At 38.4% G+C, this 22218-nt stretch overlaps 1 protein-coding gene across 1 annotated transcript in view; it reads left to right on the top strand.

The window, feature by feature from the left end:
• Window positions 1-22218, top strand: part of LOC121869153 — a 68358-nt gene that overhangs the window by 5503 nt on the left and 40637 nt on the right. Inside the window, exons 2-7 of the mRNA XM_042370344.1 lie at window positions 4538-4849; window positions 9075-9248; window positions 12988-13283; window positions 15675-15805; window positions 18385-18553; window positions 21056-21156. Of these exons, the coding sequence (XP_042226278.1) occupies window positions 4586-4849; window positions 9075-9248; window positions 12988-13283; window positions 15675-15805; window positions 18385-18553; window positions 21056-21156 (1135 nt within the window). The 5' untranslated portion in view covers window positions 4538-4585. The remainder of the gene's footprint in view (window positions 1-4537; window positions 4850-9074; window positions 9249-12987; window positions 13284-15674; window positions 15806-18384; window positions 18554-21055; window positions 21157-22218) is intronic.

The raw sequence follows: 22218 nt of genomic DNA, 5'->3' as shown, positions 1-22218 counted from the left end.
GGGGAAGGGGCGCCTTGCTAGGGCGTCAGTGAAGGTAGCATCTACGCTGCTATGGTGAACATAGAGTATAGATGTACAATGAAAGACAAAAGTCGTGTCGTGAAATTTGGTGAAAACATATGCTAAAACTTTTGGTGCGCTCTGCCTTGTGGTAGGAGGCTCTCATAATGTTTCACGAGTTATATTTAATCTTCGGACAAAACCGTGACACAACTTTTGTCTTTGATTGTACAGTACAGTAAACCCTTGGTAACTCGGCACATATGAGACACTGGCCTTGCTACGTTATCCCAAATTTCGACTTGTCGAGGCACTTCCCCCTCCTACAAAAATACAACAGTAAAAAATTAATGACTCATATGTGTACATGTACACTCATGTGCCATAATTTCAATGCACCCTCTGCCCCTACTCCTGACTCGATGGAAGTCGTAGCCTTGGCTTCATGCCGAACGTCCCCCCCACCCATTGTTTAGTGGTGTAATGTGGTAGCTCGAAGCTTTGCTGTATTGTACAAATAGCAGTTCATGATGTAATATTTGAGAGAATATATGCACAATACAGGTTTTTAGTGACTTCACAACACTTCATTTACCATCACTATACTTAACATCACCATACAAGAGGGACTGTTCGGTGTGCATGCCCTGACTACGACTTCCCTCGAGCCAGGTGTAGGGGTAGAGGGTGCATCGAAACTATGGCACGTGAGTGTACAGTACCTATAATTACTAAATGTAAAAGTGTAGCACTTACCAGCACTGCAGGAGAAGAATGAAGCATCATAGTAGGTGACACAGAGGCATGGTAGGTGTGACACAGGGGCATGGTAGGTGACACAGGGGCATGGTAGTAGATGACACAGGGGCATAGTAGGTGACACAGAGGTATAGTAGGTGACACAGAGGCATGGTAGGTGATACAGAGGCATGGTAGGTGATACAGAGGTATAGTAGGTGACACAGAGGTATAGGTGACACAGAGGTATGTAGGTGACACAGAGGTATAGTAGTGACACAGAGGTATAGTAGGTGACACAGAGGCATGGTAGGTGATACAGAGGCATGGTAGGTGACACAGGTGACACAGAGGTAGTAGCATACAGAGGCATGGGTGACACAGAGGCATGGTAGGTGACACAGAGGTATAGTAGGTGACACAGAGGCGTAGGTGACACAGAGGTATGGTAGGTGACACAGAGGTATCGTAGGTGACACAGAGATATAGTAGGTGATACAGAGGCATGATAGGTGACACAGAGGCATGGTAGGTGATACAGAGGTATCGTAGGTGACACAGAGGTATAGTAGGTGACACAGAGGCATGGTAGGTGACACAGAGGCATGCTGGGTGATGGAGCATGGAAGGGTGACACAGGGGCATGGTAGGTGACAGGGGCATGGTAGATGACACAGGGGCATGCTAGGTGACACAGGGATGCTATAGGTGACACAGGGGCATGGTAGGTGAGTCAGGGGCATGCTAGGTGGCCAAGGGCATGGTAGGTGAGCCCACAAGAGGGGCATGGTAAGGTGACACAAGGGGGGCGAAATGCTAAGGTGAGCAAGAAGAGGGCATGGTAAGGTGACCTGCAAGAGGGGCATGAAGGTAGGTGGCACAGGCATGCTTGCTAGGTGACAGGGGCATGCTAGATGACAGGGCATGCTAGGTGACACAGGCATGCTACTTGGGTGACACAGGGGCATGCTAGGTGAGTCAGGGGCATGCTAGGTGACGGGCATGCTGGGTGACAGGGGCATGGTAGATGACACAGGCGTGCTGGGTGAGCAGGGGCATGGAAGGTGACACAGGGGCATGGTAGGTGACACAGGCATGCTGGGTGACACAGGGGCATGGTAGGTGACACAGGGGCATGGCTAGGTGACAGGGGCATGGAAGGTGACACAGGGGCATGGTAGGTGACACAGGCATGCTAGGTGACACAGGGGCATGCTAGGTGACACAGGCATGCTAGGTGACACAGGGGCATGCTAGGTGACACAGGCATGCTAGGTGACACAGGCATGCTAGGTGATGCAGGTGACCAGATATGCCGAGATTTTTCCCAGGTAATTTTATACATCTGGGCATTTCCTGAGTTATATTATAATACATTCTAAGACCATATCCATGCCGAGTTATATGAAATTCCGAGTTATCGAGGGTTTATTGTCTATGCAAATGGTGATTGTGTTAATCTTTCATTTGGCTTTTATTTACTGGTTTGGCTATTTACAGTATTTTTTCTTGTAACTTATGTATTGGTATTTTGTTTTTGTTTTTTATTCCTCACATTTACTGGTACAGTATAGTCTTCATTTACGCGGTCAATTGAACCCGTGGAGGTCCGCGTAAAACGAGAAACGCGTAAACGAAATAACAGAACATATGGGATTAATTGAAATAGAGACTGGGCCGACCCCCAAACTACACTTTTTCCGACACAATAGTATGTTGTATTCATAATAACATCTTAATTTTATGATGGCATGCACACACAATTAATATTTAAGAGAAATATCAATAATATTAGGTTTTTTAACACTTACATTAGTAGAAAAGATGGCTGGGCACACGGGGATGGGGGGTTGGTTCCGAGGCAGAGGGCAGATTATTGGCCCTCACCTGTATCACTTGTATCAATTGTATCACTATCCACCACAGAAGCTTGCAGGGCCTCTTTGTCAAATCCCTCAAAGTCCATATCCTCACTATCACTGACGGGCTGGCTGTAGTGGGTGGCGGGTGAAGAACTCGGTAATGTTTTGTTGACTGGGCGACCTAGTGTGCACCCTGCCCGCACCGCTTCCCGCCTAAATGATGGAATGAACCTTGTAAATAAAAATTGTCCGTCTGGCAAGGTGCCGCGTAAATGACCAAACGCGTAAACCAAATCCGCGGAAGTCGAGACTATAATGTACTGTACAGTATATATTGTTGAAAGAAAATTATGGCTACAGGAGGAAAATACATCCAGATTTTTCTAAATTCTCCCTGCTAAAATAGGGGGGGTGTGTCTTATATGGCCGTGCATCTTATGTGTCGTAAAATGTGGTACTACTGTACTCATTATTATACAATACATGTGAGTGAGTCTTAGTTGGTGACATAAACGTCCAAAGGTGTTTCTCGACACTTGCAGATTAGGGTCTAGTGAGCAGAACAGAGGAGGGCAGGTTAGGGCAGACAGACGGGCAGACAGGTGGTGAATGTGGCAGAAATAGCGTATGAAACAGTGCTTATGGAGCCCATACACACCACAGTCAGGTAGAGCTCGCTTTAATGCCCTGCAGTCTTATAGCCACTGTCACGTGACCATACCCACAATCCCTCATGTGCTACTAACAACGCACTGAGCAGTTCACTTATCTGAATAAAATTAAACTGGCTTTAGTGATCAGTCGAAAAAGTTGATGAAGACCCAAATGCTTATGTCAGGATGTACAGTACTGTAGTTAAATATATAAACTTAACTGGAGTTTGGAGTTAATCCCGACAATTTTCCAGTAGCAAACATCAAAACACATTTGCCATAAAAATTAAAATAAATTTCTTGAATAATTTGGCAAGTTGTAGCAAAAATCCAAAAACTGTGTGGTAATTTCCTTATGTTGGAATAATTCAATACGGTATTTTGGCTAATTGCATCTTCCCAGAGCCCCAATTATATTAAATTTGTGAGTGCTGAGTGTACAACACAGGTACAGTATATTATTCATCTCATTTTACCAAAACACTATAACAATTTCTAAGTGAATATATTTCCTTCTTTGTGATAAGATATTGGTTTCCTTATTATTTAGAATGTATTTTTCAATAAAGGCATAACCACCACGAGGGGTTTGGTTGCAATCCTGGCCCTGAGAGCTTTAAGTGATGATTATTACCAGCACATTACAAGGCCATTAAGCTTACAGTATTATATGAAGGATGAAAATAAGCAAATTGGTTTAAAGAGAATACCTGTACAGTACAGTACAGTATACTGTTTATGAAGAAGATATAGGCCACACAATAGACTTGATCCAGTGAAAATTCCTGTTGTGCATTGCCATTAATCTGGATACTATGGATATGTGAGACTGGATACCATGGTTGGTAGACCAGTGTACTCTACTGGTATATAACATGTGAATACAGTACTCAAACTGTGGTTGGCGAGGTATTTCTTATATACAATAGTAATTTCAAGTTATATATATATATATATATATATATATATATATATATATATATATATATATATATATATATATATATATATATATATATATATATATATATATATATATATATATATATATATATATATATATATATATATATATATATATATATATATATATATATATATATATATATATATATATATATATACATACATACATGTATATAAAGCTCCTCCCCGACTTACAACGGGGTTAGGGACCCAAATCCAGGTCCAGGTCGTAAGTCGGGAATGCTTAAATAATACAGAGAAAATCTAAATGGGTGTCTCATTTTACTTCATGCAGTATTTTTCACCTTATCCTGGCAGATGGAATCTTCACTTCATTAGCTGCAATGTATCAAGAGGTAAAGCATCATGGACAACACTGACCAACCCAGGGACTCCCATTCAGCCACTGAGATAGAATCTGAAGAAAGAATCAGTGGAGGTAATAAGACTGTGTTCTCAGCCTTTCATGCAGAACAAAATGGCCGTGGTTCACCAAAATCTGCTGGGGAAGAAAGTGGTGACAGGATGTCAGAGTTATCAGACAGTCTGTCTCCACATGTGTCTCAAACCTCAGGGTCTCATGCACCTCAAGATGAAAGATTCATTACAAACCAGTCTGAACTGCCACAGGTAAGCATGTTTTCTTTTCCTTTGAGAATTTTCATTTTATTACCCTGATTGTGTAACCTCTAGTGGTATTGGCTAGATGCCAGGCTTTAGCCATTCCAACATGGTCTTTGCTTGTCATTGAGTAAACTCTCCCCTTTTTTAATCTATGAGTATGTTTATATTTTTTTTTTAGAATGTACAGTTCCTAAGCTGCCAGGTGACTAATTACAGGTATCACCCAATTTATGATCTCCCTATCTATGATATTCTGCTTTAACAATGGTGATGTATTGAGGCCCCCCCCCCTTCTATTTATGATGTAAACAATTCGCATGAATTGTCCGGCCAATGTGGACACTTCTCTCGGTCTACCTGAGTGCCGCCATGCGACCACCCAGTGCGCTCCATTATCAAGCTTTGTTTCATGGTGATCGCACATGGCTGTGATCATGTAGCTCAATGATTATTGGCAGTATCGGTGTTGTTAACTTTTTTTTTCAGTTTTATAGTGAGAGGACATCACTAATGTTCACATTGTACTCTTGTTTTGGTGTCTGAAGTTATTTTTGCTGTTTTTTTTGTGACTGTAAAGTGCTTTGCCTCTGTTGTTGTGAACTTGATCTGGCCTCTATCATTGTTTTTACATTATCATCATTCTCTCTGTTTTGAGACAAGTGCTTTCACTCTGTCTCTGTGACTGTGAAGTGAGCAGTGTAACTTGGAAAATATCTGGGAAGGCCAAGGCACCCTGGTAAACCTTGTCACTGGAGGTGAAGGTTGACTCCCCAGAGGCTGTGTGGGAGTCAGATTGGCATCTCTAGTCACCTTCAAGAGTCCCCTTAGCCTCAAAGGGGACATGTAATGATGGCCAGGCTTGTTCTTAATCCTTTGGGTGTGGGAAGTTACCCTAGGCTGAAAAAATCTTCTGGCAGTAGCCAGAATAAAATGGCAAGGGCGGGAATTGCAGCGAGAGGGTTAATGATGTGGTGAGTATTGTTTGTAGGTATATTGTTAGTGTAGGATTTTATATATATATATATATATATATATATATATATATATATATATATATATATATATATATATATATATATATATATATATATATATATATATATATATATATATATATATATATATACACACACTCTGTGGTAAACAGAAAGACTGGAATATGCTGAACTCGAACTTGGAGGCAAAAGAGGACTGTTAAATTTAATGTTGACTTGTGTCAGCATAATGCTGGAGAGTTAGACACTTGCCCAGTAACGGATCCAGGAATATCAAAAGGGGCGTGGGGGGAGGTCCAAGAAGTTATGGGTGGAGGGAACATGGCGAGCTCATCCATGTGCACTTGATATTAGGAGATATTCTGAGGTCAATAGTAATTACTTTTTACTCTACAAAAATGCTTGAGTACAATACTGCATTAAAGAAAGGGTATTGAATTTTTTTTTATGAAACGGGGGGGCTCTAGACCCCCAGGAACCCCCCCCCCCTCCCCTTGTATCCACCCGTTACCAGTCCAGCACGTAATATGTCTGTTGTACTAATTACACATTATAAATATATATAGTATGTACTTAGAGTAGCTAAAGTGCATTTAATTTGAACCATTGGGTAAAAGAACTACTGTTTGTAATACTAAATCACAAAAGTGGTCACTTTTTCAAGGTGTCAAGCAGACAGTTAGACATGGGGTATACTGTACTGTATACTGAACGGTAATACTTATTATTTTGGGGTAATTTTCTTTCTCTTTTGTAACTAACCAAGAATCTAAGCATTTCTATGTACAGTACTGTCAAATTCTTCAACATTTATCTAAGGATGTAAAGACAAATAACAATTACATTAAGAAAGTACGAGTTAATGGTGGCGGGTAGTAACAAGACATCTGCAGTGTATTTTCGTTTTTAATTGTTGACAACTCACATAATTTTTGCTCCTATAATTAGTTACTGTATTACAAAATGACAATCAATGCATCACAATTTGGCTCACAAGAACCTTGAGTTGGGTAGTGAATAACAAAGTTCATTTCTCTCAGTGGGAAGGTTGGCCTTATTTTTCTCAATATTGAATACGGTAAATAAGAAAACCTCGCCTAATTTCAGACTACCCAGAATTTTCTAGACTTTTCCAAGCCCATTGTGGTCATACAGGTATACCCTGTAAACCGACGTTCTATTCACCGCCGCTTTGCATAACTGACAATTACATATTGGCGAAATACCCCTCAAGTTTATTTGACTCCCTGAAGATCCAATGATTGGGGGAGGAGTAGCAGAGAGAAGCTTATACTGTATACAATGGGTGACCTTACATCACATCAGGTCTGGCCAATAACATAAGGACCACTAATCACCTACCCCACATCCACCTCAAATGGGTGTGGGGGTAGTTGATTAGTGGGTGTTATGTTTTTGACTTGACCTGACCTGACCTGTTGTTATGTCACCCATTTTTTTTATAAGCTTTCTTTCATTTGCACTGGAGGTGGTGTATGGATTACTGGGTCCCATGTCATCGACCTGACCTGATGCTATGTAAGGTCACCCATTGTATATAAGCCTCTCTCAGTCTCTGTAAATTCAGTTGCCACTGAAGATGTCTTGAAGAAAGATGAAAGCTAAGGTGCTCCAGTGTTTACCTTTTCCTATGTGGGTTTATCAGATTTATATTATCCACATTTCCATTGTGGACCTACAAGTTTTTTTTGTGTGTGTGTGTGTGTGTGTGTGTGTTTTGTGTTTGTTTTGTGTGTGTGTGTTTTGTGTCTGTGTGTTTGTTTTGTGTGTGTGTGTGTGTGTTTTGTGTGTGTGTGTGTGTGTGTGTTTGTTTGTTTTGTGTGTGTGTTTGTTTTGTGTGTGTGTTTGTGTTTGTGTGTGTGTGTGTGTGTGTGTGTGTGTGTTTGTTTTGTGTGTGTGTGTGTTTTGTGTTTGAAAAGTGTGTGCATGTGTGTGTGTGTGTGTGTGTTTGTTTTGTGTGTGTGTGTTTGTGTGTGTGTGTGTGTGTGTGTGTGTATGTTTGTGTGTGTGTTTTGTGTGTGTGTGTTTGTTTTGTGTGTGTGTGTTTGTTTGTTTTGTGTGTTTGTTTTGTGTGTGTGTGTGTTTGTTTGTTTTGTGTGTGTGTGTTTGTTTGTTTGTGTGTGTGTGTTTGTTTTGTGTGTGTGTGTGTGTGTGTGTGTTTGTTTGTTTGTTTTGTGTGTGTGTGTTTGTTTGTTTTGTGTGTGTGTATGTTTGTGTTTTGTTTGTGTGTTTTTTTGTGTGTGTGTGTGTGTTTGTTTGTGTGTGTTTGTTTGTTTGTGTGTGTGTATGTTTTGTGTGTGTGTGTGTGTGTGTGTGTTTGTTTGTGTGTGTGTTTTGTGTGTTTTGTTTGTGTGTGTTTGTTTGTGTGTTTGTTTTGTGTGTGTGTTTGTTTGTTTTGTGTGTGTGTGTGTTTGTTTTGTGTGTTTGTTTGTTTTGTGTGTGTATGTTTTGTTTGTTTTGTGTGTGTGTTTGTTTTGTGTGTGTGTGTGTGTGTGTGTTGTTTGTTTTGTGTGTTTGTTTGTTTTGTGTGTGTGTATGTTTGTGTGTTTGTTTTGTGTGTTTGTTTGTTTTGTGTGTGTGTTTGTTTGTTTGTGTGTGTGTGTATGTTTTGTGTGTTTGTTTTGTGTGTGTGTTTGTTTTGTGTGTGTTTGTTTTGTGTGTGTGTTTGTTTTGTGTGTGTGTATGTTTGTGTGTATGTTTTTGTGTGTTTGTTTGTGTGTGTGTGTGTTTGTTTTGTGTGTTTGTTTGTTTGTTTGTGTGTTTGTTTTGTGTGTTTGTTTTGTTTTGTTTGTGTGTTTGTTTTGTGTGTTTGTTTGTTTTGTGTGTGTGTATGTTTTGTGTGTTTGTTTTGTGTGTGTGTTTGTTTTGTGTGTGTGTTTGTTTTGTGTGTGTGTATGTTTTGTGTGTATGTTTTGTGTGTTTGTTTTGTGTGTGTGTGTGTTTTTTTTGTGTTTGTTCAATCTCAACTTATTTATAAAACTGGTTTTGAGATCAGTCTTCCATTTATACTCTTAATATTTTACCTGTGTAACGTTGAGGTCATAGAGTCGGCAGTCACATTGTCCTCAGATGATATTGTGTTGTTTGTCCCAGTAATTTGGGTACTGTACAGTGTTACAAGTACATGATTGTTTGTAATGTTTTTAGTTTTGCTCTGTAGTCAGTCTCGGGAATGGGCAAATTGGTAAAGTTCTTTTGTATTATTTATTTTACAGGATTTAATGGATGACGATGGGGGTTCTAGTGAATACAGTGATGAGGAGGATTTTGAAGAGGATGGTGAAGGTGTGGGGGAAGAAGAAATGGTATCAGAAGAGGATACTGAAGATCTAGAAAATAAAGAAAAGGCTGAAGAAGTAATTGCTACAACTTTTAAGAGTAATGAACAGGTATGATAAAGGAATTAGAGTTCTTTGCAGGTCATTATTGGAGCCTGGATATTTGGACAAAATGCCATTAATGCCTTTGTTAATTATTTTTTCAATTAAAAAAAATGTCTTCTAATGCACCTTGTTTATTTTCAACACTTTATAATATTATTATTCTTAGACCACGGCCTCACTGAGAGCGGGCACGTGTTGTTGCCAGCTCGCGCCCGCTGCTTGTGCGGCCACATCTATGGGTTACAGTGCTGCAAAGTCTTATGCACCCGCCTGCTCTTGCCTGCCCGCTTTCAGTGCAGCCGCGGCCTTAAGGGAAGCCCCAAAGATGTTTGGAAAACTGTTTTTGCTGCATCAGTTCTCTAACGGGAAACAGAGTTTCACTTTGAGAAATGGTCTCCAACCAATACTTGCATCACTAATAGAAATTTATTATGCATTATGCTTGTATGAAAAGATTTTGAAGTAAAAGAATTCTGCCATTTTACAGATACAGGGTACTGTAAAATGGCAGAATTCTCAGTTCAGAATGCACAATTAACAATTTAAATGAAATATTTATATGCAAGTCCCCCAAATTCCAATAATTTTCTTAATTACAGTACTGTACTTTACTACATGTACTGTACTGTGGAAGGTAAGTGTCATTGCTTGCCTTTAACCTTCATTAATATTTACTAAAGCAGCAGTCCACATTAAAAACAGTTGGAAATAATCTGTCATCTGAGTAGCTAGCCTTGGGTGACGTTTTCTCTGCCATCTTGTGAGACATGGGGAAACTTTCACTTGTCAGCTGATTGCTTGTCCTGCGCAAGGAGTCAAGTGTCACTGAACCGGCATTCAGTAGTTACTGTCATACTGTACATTTTTATATACAGTACACACTTCTATGTACAGTTGCCAGCTAAAGTTCTCCCACAGCCCTGTGTAGCAAGTTGTGGGAGAACTTTAGCCAGCAACTGTACATAATATACAAAATATGCTAGGATTTTACACTGTGCAAATAAATACAGTGGTGTCATGATAATTTGCAAAATAAAAAATTTGTGGTTTTAAATTCATAAGTACTTTTACATACCTCTATTACTACCTCCTTTTTTTTTCATAATTCTGCACCCCAAACATGATAGAGGCAGTAGCCACTGTGGAAGCTCCAGCCAGATTTTTTTATTCATTCATTATTGGGTATTACTGTATTGTAGAGGGATGGAGCTTGCTGCATTACAGTAGATGCCCTGAAAAAGACTCATCAAAAATGTCATTGATGTTATTCTTTTATGACTTTGTATTCCAGGAAATGATATCAAAGAAATTTTTTACAAAAATAATGCAGGTTACTAATGTTAAAAAAAAAACATATCTAGGAATTAACTGTGAAGGCCCCATGGGGTATCAAATAAATTATTTAACCTTGATAGGTTAAAGGTCAAGGTCACTGACTAAAAAATATTGCAAATATTTTTAGTAGGTAGATAGGCAGCTACCAAACAGGGAGGCACTACCGCCTGGGAAGATATTGGAAGCATATTGCGTTGTCTAATGGTAGACCCTACTGCCAAAGGGCATCACGAAAATTTGACCAAGTCCCAGGTTGTTGTTGTGACTTTCTGCCTCATTTACACACAATTGCAGGGTTGCAATTGTTTCTCTTAACATTGACAACACAACATACATATACAGTATATTGTTTCTCACTCTTGATCTTTTTTTATTTTATTTCTTTATGGTTCTTTATTATATTTATTGCAGTACTGTATTATTATTATTATTAATACTATTATTATTATTATTGCAGTGTTATTATTATTGTTATTATTATTTTATTATTTTTTCACATTTTTATTTATTTTTTTATTTTACTTATCTGAATTATTATTATTATTATTATTATTATTATTATTATTATTATTATTATTACTGTATTATTATTATTTTGCCCCCCAGGCCCCGATGTGGGTCAGTGACCTCTGCCTGGGTGGTCTAATCCCCGTAATAAAAAAAAAAGTCATTATTTCTCAGGAAGAGCAGGATAAACACTTCAAATTTGGTTATGGAGACACTGTGTATGACCTTTATCTGTTCATATAATAAAAGGAGAGCAAACAGTGAAGGGTGTCACAAGTGTGGGGTCTCCCGTTCCAGCGGCAAAACAGTAGTGCAGCTGGGATGAGGTTTTCCATCTCTGATTGCTCCCATGGTTTGTCAATACTGCTCAGGTTATAGTGAAGGAATCCATGTCCTTATAAATCAGATTCATACCTTTTAGATTTTTCTTTGTGGTGTAGCACTAGTGTGTTATGTCTAATATGATACCTCTTTGCCTTACCTCTAGCATTCAGTATTATTATCCTGTACCCAAAGCAGAGGACTCCATCTGCAAGTTTGTTCCTCCACTCATGACACGCCTTCATTGATACAGTAACTTAACTAACTGTGATGTGGTTTTAAAGAATTTGCTACAAAGTATTATATCCATATGGGCTTGAAAATTTGTCTTTCTCTAAATTTCAAACATATTGACAGAGTTACAGCCTCTTGAAGAGTAGAAAACTTTTTAATAATGGTGTACAGTAAGATTTTGTATTTCGTGAGTAATATAGACTGGACAAATTTCGCCAAATTCAAATTCAGCAAATGCAAATACATAAACTAATGGGAAAAATAACAAAATAGACTGGCCACTCTACATCAACCTCTGATTTTCCCATTTATGACCTCCAAATGATACACCCCCTCCAGCAGGACACCCAGTAGAGCTAGAGGTCATTTATCTTGACTCGACAGGTGGTAGCACCACCCAAGAAAGTACACAATAACAGCCCGGGCGGTCGCTAGGATGGCACTGGCTACAACGCGATAGTTGCGTACTTGTAAAACTCTTTTACGTTCACCACAGGCAATTCGATCACCAGAACGCTTCTTGGAAACATTCTTCTCACCTTGTCTTTCCATATTCATTGCTAACACGACAAAATTGGAGTAAATAGCAAAAATCACGGAGTAATTGACAAACCGCGCGATTCAGCTGATCACGTGATGTAAACAGAGAGCGCTGGTGTAAACCATTACTAGTCCTCACTGCGAAACATTCTTTTTACTTATTCTTTTCACACAGTATTTATGGGAATCAGCTTAATTTGCAAAAAAAATTAAATAAATAAAAAAAATTAATTCACTGAGTACCTATCAAAAAACACTTCACAAACAAAAGACATGAATCAATTAAACATGTGATGTCGAACGTGAACTGTAAACATTGCATAACCCCGCGCCACGCTTAAAATGCTGAGGATGGAATCGCACTATAGCCAACATTTGTAGGCAAAAGTTCGTGTTTTACAAACAGCGTTCCCCTATTCATCATTCGCGTTGACAAAACATGTTTTGTAGCAGAAATGACTGTAACTGGTATGAGGGCTGTGACGTCATTCAAGACGGTGGCCAGCATTCAGCTGGCTGGATCTCGCGAAATTCACGATATTTTACGCCAAATATGTATAAGATTTGGTTACCGGGTACATTAGGTAGTGCTCGCGAAGTTAAAAAATGCGAAATATGAGATCTTACTGTATATGATGGTATTACTTGTATAAAAAACTATTGTTATTGGTGAATTATGTTAAGTTCTTACCTCCTTAACATTCACAGATAACCACTGTACAGTATATGAGTGTGATTAAGACATCCAGACTACAAACCAATCTAATTTACTATATATAATTTTTTTTTCTTTTTTTATTTCATGCAGGATGGTGAATCAAAGAAGTCTTCTTTATCTCTGTATTCTGGCATGAGTGATATTATCAGTGAATCAGCGCGGAGTGGATCAGACTTATCCCCCACGTCGTGTTCCTCTACTCCGTCCCTGTCCCCCGGTAAGACTCCCCAGGGTGGAATGTCTCGTCAGCAAACCCTCCCTTCAAGCCTAATACATAAGAGTGGGGGAGGTGGCCTCCTAGTTCACCATCCTGTCACCCCTAAGAAACGGGTCATCACCAAGACCAAGACAGATCATCTGAGTGATGAACTTAACTTGGGATACAGGTAAGTAGTCTTATTGTTTTATTGGTATAAGATCAGGTTGTTATTGAAATGTCTGTTAAGAGAAACCTAACAAGGGGACAGAGTACAGTAAACCCTTGCTATATGTGAGTGTTAGGTTCCAAGGAATGGCACGAATTGGCAGAACCACAAATAGCACCTTATACTACCTTAGTGTACTAATGTATACTTATACTGTGTATGAGAAACTTAGTCACCATTACTACTTACCTTCATATGTGGAAGTTTGGAGCTTGATGAAGTTAAGAGAAATCTGTTACTGAAGCAAAGGGGAGTCATCAGGATTACTGTTGGAAGAGGGTGATGCAGTGGTGGTTGGTGGAAAGGCGCACAGCCAGGAGGTGCTGGGAGGAGGGTGGGGGAGCGGCGGCAGCAGCTGACTGAGTGAGGGAGGGAGATGAATCAACTGGGTGAGCATCTGGTTCTTTCTTGAAAAATATCATGATTGGTAATTGTTTGTTCTTGGCTTTGAGGCCTTTAAACATTTCCTGGTAGGGAACCAATGCCTGTTTGATTTCTCGGACTAAACATCCAACTTGCCACAGCAGCACTCATCCCCCCTCCTTTAACTTGTCTCATAATTGAACTTTGTCAGGGTCATCACTGACTTCTGCCTTTTACATTTCACTCCACTAGCATCACTAGCACTGATACTAGGCAGTCTTTTAGGGGCCATTTTCACACAGAAACAATTAAGTTTTGAAAGTACTACAACACAAGAGATGCTGGGTCACAGGCATTGGTTGAGCACAAACAGAGGGAGGGGAGACGCTGCGGGCACGTGGGGTGACTTGCAAGCTTGCCACCATCTGCTTACCTCGAATCGTGAAATCGCATTTTCCATTGCTTCATAAAGTACAGTAAAGTCTCGATTTACGCGGTCAATTGAACCCGGGGAGGTCCGCGTAAATCGAGAAACGAGTAAATGAAATAACAGAACATATGGGATTAATTGAAATAGAGACTGGGCCGACCCCCAAACTCCACTTTTTCCGACACAATACGTACGTTGTAGTAAAAATAACATCTTAATTTTATGATGGTATGCACACACAATTAATAATTAAGAGAAATATCAATAATATTAGGTTTTTTAACACTTACGTTAGTAGAAGAGATAGCTGGGTACAAGGGGATTGGGGTTGGTTCTGAGGCAGAGGGCAGATTATTGGCCCTCACCTGTATCACTTGTATCACTTGTATCACTATCCACCACAGAGGCTTGCAGTGCCTCTTTGTCAAACCCCTCAAAGTCCATATCCTCACTATCACTGACTTGGGCTGGCTGTGGTGGGTGGCGGGTGAAGAGCTCGGTAATGTTTTGTTGACTGGGCTACCTTGTGTGCACCCTGTCCGCGCCGCTTCCCGCGTAAATGATGGAATGAAACGCGTAAATAAAAATTGTCGGTCTGGCAAGGTGCCACGTAAATGACCAAGCAAATAAACCAAATCCGCATAAATCAAGACTATACTGTACAGTGTATTGCTTTTGATTGTACTCTGATTCACTCCATAGCAGTGTCTTGCGGCAGAAGTACCTGCTCCCTGACGAAGTTCATCCAGTATAGTATCTTTATTTTTCCCTTGATGTGTTGGTGGAGCCTGGGGACTGTTGCACCTGGTTGAAAGTTATATGGAGAAATAGTGAGTGTCCACACACCCAGGTGGTTGACCATAAAACTGCCTAGCAAGTGTGTCTGACCTTGGGTGTGATGCCTGTGCTGCTATCAAATGAGACATGAGGGAAACTTTTGCTAATTGTCAACTGATTGCCTGTCATTGGCTGAGGATACAGCAAAAGAAAGAAAGCAAAGATCAAACTCAAATGATGAGGAGCTACTGTATTACTCTCTCTGAAGTCTTTTAAAGCTGATATTATTTGTTTATGGTGTACATTATATAAATTGGGGGATTCCAGTGTCATTTCAAGGAGATGTAAATTGGCAAAAAACTTTTCTTATTTGTTCATAAATACAGTATGTCTTAATCCAGATTTATTTGTGGCTTACATGAGCGGATATACTTTTTTAATGTGCAGATTATTATTTTTTGACACAGTAACCTTGGGTTATGTCGCAAGATTGGGACTCGGAATGTTTATAAAATAGAAAATTGTGATATTTAAATACTGTACTATATTGTATACTTCATCTTTTCATTACCTTCTACTGTACACTTGTCTGTCACCAGTCTCCCCTATCATTACCCTCCCTTTTATTTTAGGTTTCTCTATCCCATGATTCAGAACATAATAAAATGGACATTAAAATAGCACCTGTACATGAAAATAAAGGAATAAAAAATAAAAAATAGATGAGAATTTTTTTAAGCAAACCTTAATTTTGTTCTACTCATTGTTATTGTTTCTTGCAGAATTATGGTTGAGCTGATGTCAGATTACCAAAAAGGAAGCAATGCTCCATTTATGGATCCTATTGAGATAGAACCAACCAAAAATAAAGATTATATGGAAGTTGTGAAGAAGCCATTATGGCTGAGGAAAAGTGAGTAAAGTGAAGATTTTTTCTTTACTTTGAATTTACTTGAGGATAATATAATGATATACTGGACTGTTCTTCTCTTGAACTTCAATATTGAACTTTTCCATATCATAACACTGATAGCAGACATCAAACAACTCATTACTTTGGTATGGTAAGAGTTTATCTTAATGTAATCTCCTGAAAATCAAACTATGTAATTGTACTGCATTAGCTAATCATACTGTCAACATTGCTTTTCTTTTCAGATGTTATTATATTACGTTTAAGTCATCCATTACTTTATGGAATGTAGGTCATTTGGCAAGTAATGTGTGATATTACCCAACCAAGGCAGGGCCAGGACAGGGAAAACTGTTCCTCACCCAGTCAAAAAGGGCTATTGAAGCAAACTCATACTTTAGTCCAGTAGTTGCTTCAAAAACCAATGAGTCAACACCAGGTCAAACCTTAGAGTCAGAGAGCTTGACTTGAACCTACAGTTATAAACTTCGGTTACAAACATCAATCCTGACATTTCCATGCCTCTTTCTTAGTGTCAACAGGCAGTGTCTGTGGTTTGCTGCAGTTAATGTGAGTTTTCAAAGGATAATTTCCTTTTTTTACTTTGTTTCTTCTTCTTGATGTCATTGCCCATACTTCACATGGATGAGAGGCTGGTGGACCTCAGGTAATTGGCAACAACCACCAGTTACTCCCAGAGATCTTTTCTGGAGTTATGTTGAAGAATTTTCAGTATTGGGTATATGTCAAGCATGTAGCTAATAAATACGTAATAGTGTGTGGGTAATTACTGGCGTGTGGAAAATATTAATGTGTGGAGGTGTTGGTGCATCCCATGCACTAAACAGCTGCTTGGCAGTCAACATCTCCCATTAATTACTGTAGTTACAGTATAATCAAATCTTCATTATATCATGTCCACTTCTACAACAAAAAATAAAATAAACAGTACAGGGTGTCTCAGCATATCATCTTATATAAGTTCCTGAAAATTGGTGCTTTAAATGAGAGCATTTTTTTTTGGTATCAAACCTGCATCAGTTCATAGTAACATGATGTTGACAATGTGGGAAGGAAGCCACATTACAATGTACAGTAGTTTACAGCATTGGTGTGTCTTGAAATTTACATGGTTCTTTTATTTATATGCAGTTCTGCATTAAACAGTACTTTAGATTATTTTAACTAGATTTCCTGTCTCTTCAAACTTAATTTTAGTTGTCCAGAAATGTTACCCTGCTTTACATAAATTAATTTGGTGCCAAAAAGAATCATTCCCCAAAGCCGACAGTCTCTACATACATGAGTCCATTATTCAGAGCTTTTATGGTATGGTATTACATCTGTTACCTTTTATGCCTTATGAAATTTAGTATTGAGTATTATTTCATTCCACTTCATCAATTTCTCTCTTTCCCCCCCTTTTTATGGCTTGATACTTAATTAATTTCTCCTGAGTATAAGTAGTTTTTCTGTTAGCCGGAATCCTCGATCCCAGAACTCTCCCATAGCCTTTTTTTTAACACCTTTCTGAGAAATTCCATGAAAAATCTATCCTTTCTATGTATGTGAACGAATTTCCCAGAGATTGCATTTGCATCATGTTTCTGACAAGTGCCAGGCGCATGGGTCAGAAAGTTTAGAGTGTTCGTGAGCTACAATTGGCCACTATTGTCATGTGACTATATGGGATGCCTATGATTGGCTGATGTATCTTGCAGCCTATCTCTTCAAACTCTTACATCATGAGACACTGAGTTAATTGTCCGCTGCCATTGTACAAGCTTATCTGCTTGCTGATTGCCGTTTTTGCAAACAATCTGCATTGTGCAGTACTGTACATTACTGTACCAACATATACATTACTGTAATCAGCCAAGAATACAGTTAATGCAGTGTTAAGACATAAAAAGTGATTACAGTTATGGATACTGTACTGTACATTCAGTAATTATGAAAGTACCATATATACAGTACAGTACTGTACATAGCAGAGTGGACAATGTATGCTTGTGTGTTGAAGGTGTATGTACAGTATACTGTACTATGTGTGTACCATCCCTCCTCCTTGGAGGGAGAGGAGAGCAACAGTTAACAACACCTGCCACAGGGGATGGTACAGGACAAAGGCAGGCCATCCTGTATCATCATATCACCATTTGGCCTGCCTGCATCACAAGTTCTAGACGACAGCATTTGCTGATGAGTACATTACTGTATTATGTAGTGTATACAGTAGTATACAGTATTTTGTTTATTTACAATATTATACTGTACATGTACAGTGGTATTTGTATAAATATATACAGCTCTCTCTATCCATGCAAGATGCGTAATTTAGACTCTCAGAAAACGTTCCCGAGTACTGGAAAAAATTTTGGGTTGTGTAATTTTTTCCCTGGATGAGAAAATTTTTCTCCATACCCAGAAGTCTCTCAATCCTGGAACCACTCTGTACCACTTATTCCGGGTAACTGAGATATCACCGTAATTAACTGTTATGCTCAGGAGTTTGCTATTTTTATTTTATATTAAGGTACAATCATAATAATTATTATGGAATATATTTTCTCTTACAGTCAAGGAGGACTTGCTAGCAGGACACTACCAGACTATCACAGAGGTTATCGGTGACCTCCGCATCATGCTAGAAAATGCATATCGGTATTATGGACCTGTCAACGCGATATCTAAAAAGGGCTTGCGGCTTGAACACATGATGGAACAGAAGATTGCTCTGCTTCCTAAGTATGTTGTTTACCTTGCTAAAGGAGTAGGATGTAGGGAGTAGATTAAGTTTGATTGTTTTATATGCGAGTTGAAATTAGAATCACATTAACCCTTAAGCCCCGGGATAGGGTGCTGGTGGCAGTACCCCACACCTGGGGATAAATCGAGAAAAATCAGCTTTTCCCCAAAAAAATTTTTACCTGTTAAAATGATAAAACAATAAAATTTAAGTAAGAAGAACTATACTGTATATTGACCCTCTAGAAACTTTCCTGACTTCGCAGAGGGAGGGAGGAGGGAGAGAGATAAGGAGACAGTGTTGGTTTGACAGCTGACGCTCGTGGTCCCTACACACTTAAAAGCTATTTTTAGCTCTCCTTTGTGTCCGAGGTGGCCAATAATGTATGTATTTACTGATCTTAATACTTATTTGCTATAATAATTCATTTAGAATATTTTATTTGCATAATTTTTCATAAAGTGCTTGGCAACACTCACCAGTTGGTTGCCAGTCTGCCTGGCTGTCTTTGTGTTTGGTAGAGCAAGTAATGCATAAAATAATAATAATTCCACAAATATATACATTTATAACAATCATAGCGTTGTTTTCCAGTAATATTACCCTACAATAAAACTACACTACTTTTAGCAATATTATTTTGATACAACATGATGAAATAGACAAACAGTGAAAATGAAACGAACAGTGGGTAATTATGTTCAGGAAGCTTCCCTGTGGCCCAGTGTGTGGTGTGAGAGGCAAATAGTCACACTGGAACCTGATAACCCGCTCTGGGGATTTAAACAGTGACGGGAATAGGCGTGCGTTCTGGAACGTCAACCGGGGTGCGCTGGACGGACTTTCTGGAATGTCACCTGGGGCCTAAGGGTTAATTTCCTCTTCACAAATTTGCCATTTAAAAAATCTTACTCAAGTATAAAATGCTGCTGTTTCTTATTTTCTTACAATTCATATAAATTTTTCCCTTTTACTGCACCCAGGGCAAGTGATAAAAATTAGATAAAATTTTTAAATTTTATGTGTCCTGTTAAAAAAAAATAATAATAATAATAAAAGTTCAATATATACAGTAGAACGTCAATATAACACGAGTCAGGTTCCAAGAGAGGTCGCTTTAAACTGAATTCGCGCTAAATCAAAGTGTTGTTTCAATGGAATAATTTAGTTTGGTACTTGAGAGGAACACAAAATACTAAAAAGACTGAAAGTATACCCAGATGCACCTCAGTCCATCTAGAATAAACAAAACATTGTTTTTTGTTGTATTATGTTAAACGAAACACTCATAAATCAACACAGCTAAAATTAAGGGATAGGAAATGGTCTGTTTACTGGCTGGGAAGATGGGGGGGTGGGGGGAAGGAGGTGAGGTGATATGTTTGACAGTTGATGCCAAGGTCTAGTGCTTATTTATTTATCTGTCCTTAAGAGTGACTTTAAGTTTTCCCTTATAAAATGTCACTGAACTGACATGGGGGGGAATATAATTAACATTGCTGGAATTCTTATAAACAGTGATTAATTTGAATATTAACATGCTATAGCTTGTATTAGACATACAATTTTTTATCTTGTGCAAAATATATGACGTTTATATTCAAATTATTCGCTGTCTTGCAAGGATTCTAGCAATTGAAATTATATTCACCTAACTTTAGTCTGTGACATTATATACGATAAAAACTTTAAGCCTAAAACACCAAACCCTGGCTGGGGGGATGGGAGGGAGGGAAGGAAGTGACAGTTGGCACCAAGGTCAAGTGAAGTATTTATTTGTTCATTTAAGTCCTTTAGCTTGAGTTAGTTTTTTGCTTATAAAATGTCACAGAAGTGACTGGGGAGAATATTATTTACATTGCTGGAATTCTTATAAGATAGTGATTAATTTGAAAATAATCATGCTATAGTTTGCACTAGACAAAAATTTTAGTAATCATTTAGTACATTATTTTGAGTACATGTGCAGTACAGCTTTGCCCTTAGGACAGTGTAGCGTGCTCAGAGAAACATTAGGCACGAAATTTAAAATATGATGTGCCAGATTGACTTGCGCAAAATTGGAAACATTCGCTTTAAATTAAAACTTTGTCCTTAATTGTGGGTGTCGCTTTAAATCAATAATCTTAAATTGAATCGCTTTAAATCGACGTTCTACTGTACTGTATAACTGGAATTGAGTGCTTGGTGTGGAAATCTTTCTGTTGAGCAAATGACCCATTGGAGTGATTGGTTTTTCTTGTATACCTGTACAGTACAGTATTGTAGGAACAGTAACAAGGAGTTATCAATTGATGGGATAAGTCTGTACTTTTAAGTAAGGTGTGTGTTGCTTTTCCATTCACTTCCCATCAGTAGACAACCCAGGCTTTGTTGAGAAAAATTTCACTTAAGAAAGAAATCTCTGTGGACATGGGTAAGTTTTCCTCTTTTGGCTTGTTTATGTATGAAAGGTGTAGGTACAAGAACATTTAAAAAATAATCTGCTTTTTATTCTACAGGGAGGTTCGAGAACTGTGTACGCTGGAGAAAACATCTGGCCAACCACCTGAAGACATCACACAGAAACACAGAAACAAAACTGCCAAGATCTCAGTCAATGGTAATTTTGCACTTGTATTTTATTTTTATTTATTTTTTATTATCAAGTTTTTTTTTAGTTTTTTTTAATTTTTTTTTTTTGTAATGGTCAACCTTTGTTACCAAATATTTTGAACCCTGCTGTGTTGTTTTACCCCTGAATGCAAGACCTTTCTACCACCCCTTATAATTATGTCAGTTGGGATTTATAATGAGCACTTCATATAATGTGAAATTATATATATATATATATATATATATATATATATATATATATATATATTCCATAAGGATCTTCAATTCGGTTAACGAACAAAAATTCGGTTAACGAATTTCTTACGAACCGACCTCAACATGTTTTCGCTTGCACTGGCCGGGCAACCAGCTTTAGTATCAGTCCGCCAATACATTAATCGGTTCTAGGGCTTAAATTCCTAACTATTTTAGTAAATATCAAGAAGTTTATACTATTCAATAATTTTAAAAGTTTAATATTAAATTTTTTAGTCATTTTAACAATTATTGCACGTAATTGAAGGTAAAGTGACTAGTTTAAAGCGCAGCATCCAGCCTCTTAACACAGCAAACAGGCGTTAGTCTCTCTGTTTTCACTGGAGGTAACATCTTGCTTGAGACTTTCTTTAACTAAACGCTTTTTTCTGTGTTTCCAAGCAAATTATTGGTCGTTTTGAAATATATTTTACATATTGACAATATATAATGCAGTACAGTGTTGATTTAAAGAAAATAATCTTGAAATACACCAAGAGAACTAAAATTTTATGGGTGAAATGGTGCCATGGGGTGACTTCTCTTCCACCCCAATGCCTTCTCTTCTTCCTTCTCCTCCACCCCCATTGTAATTCCCATCATCATCATCATCATCCAGGAGCCTTCTACATACACACCTCAAAGTAAGTGAACTTGTCTACCATTTTTGTTGAATTTAGGAAATTTTTGGTGAGCTGGAACCAATTACCCAAAAACCCATTGAAACAATGGTTTCGGTTAACGAACTTTTCGGTTAACGAACGACCTTCTGGAACGGATTGAGTTCGTTAACCGAGGGGTCACTGTATATATA

This window comes from Homarus americanus, unplaced genomic scaffold, assembly GCF_018991925.1.
Source record: "Homarus americanus isolate GMGI-L3 unplaced genomic scaffold, GMGI_Hamer_2.0 scaffold32583, whole genome shotgun sequence".
Taxonomy (NCBI): domain Eukaryota; kingdom Metazoa; phylum Arthropoda; class Malacostraca; order Decapoda; family Nephropidae; genus Homarus; species Homarus americanus.
The sequence above is the reverse complement of the archived record's forward strand: the minus strand, read 5'-3'. Positions and strand labels throughout refer to the sequence as shown.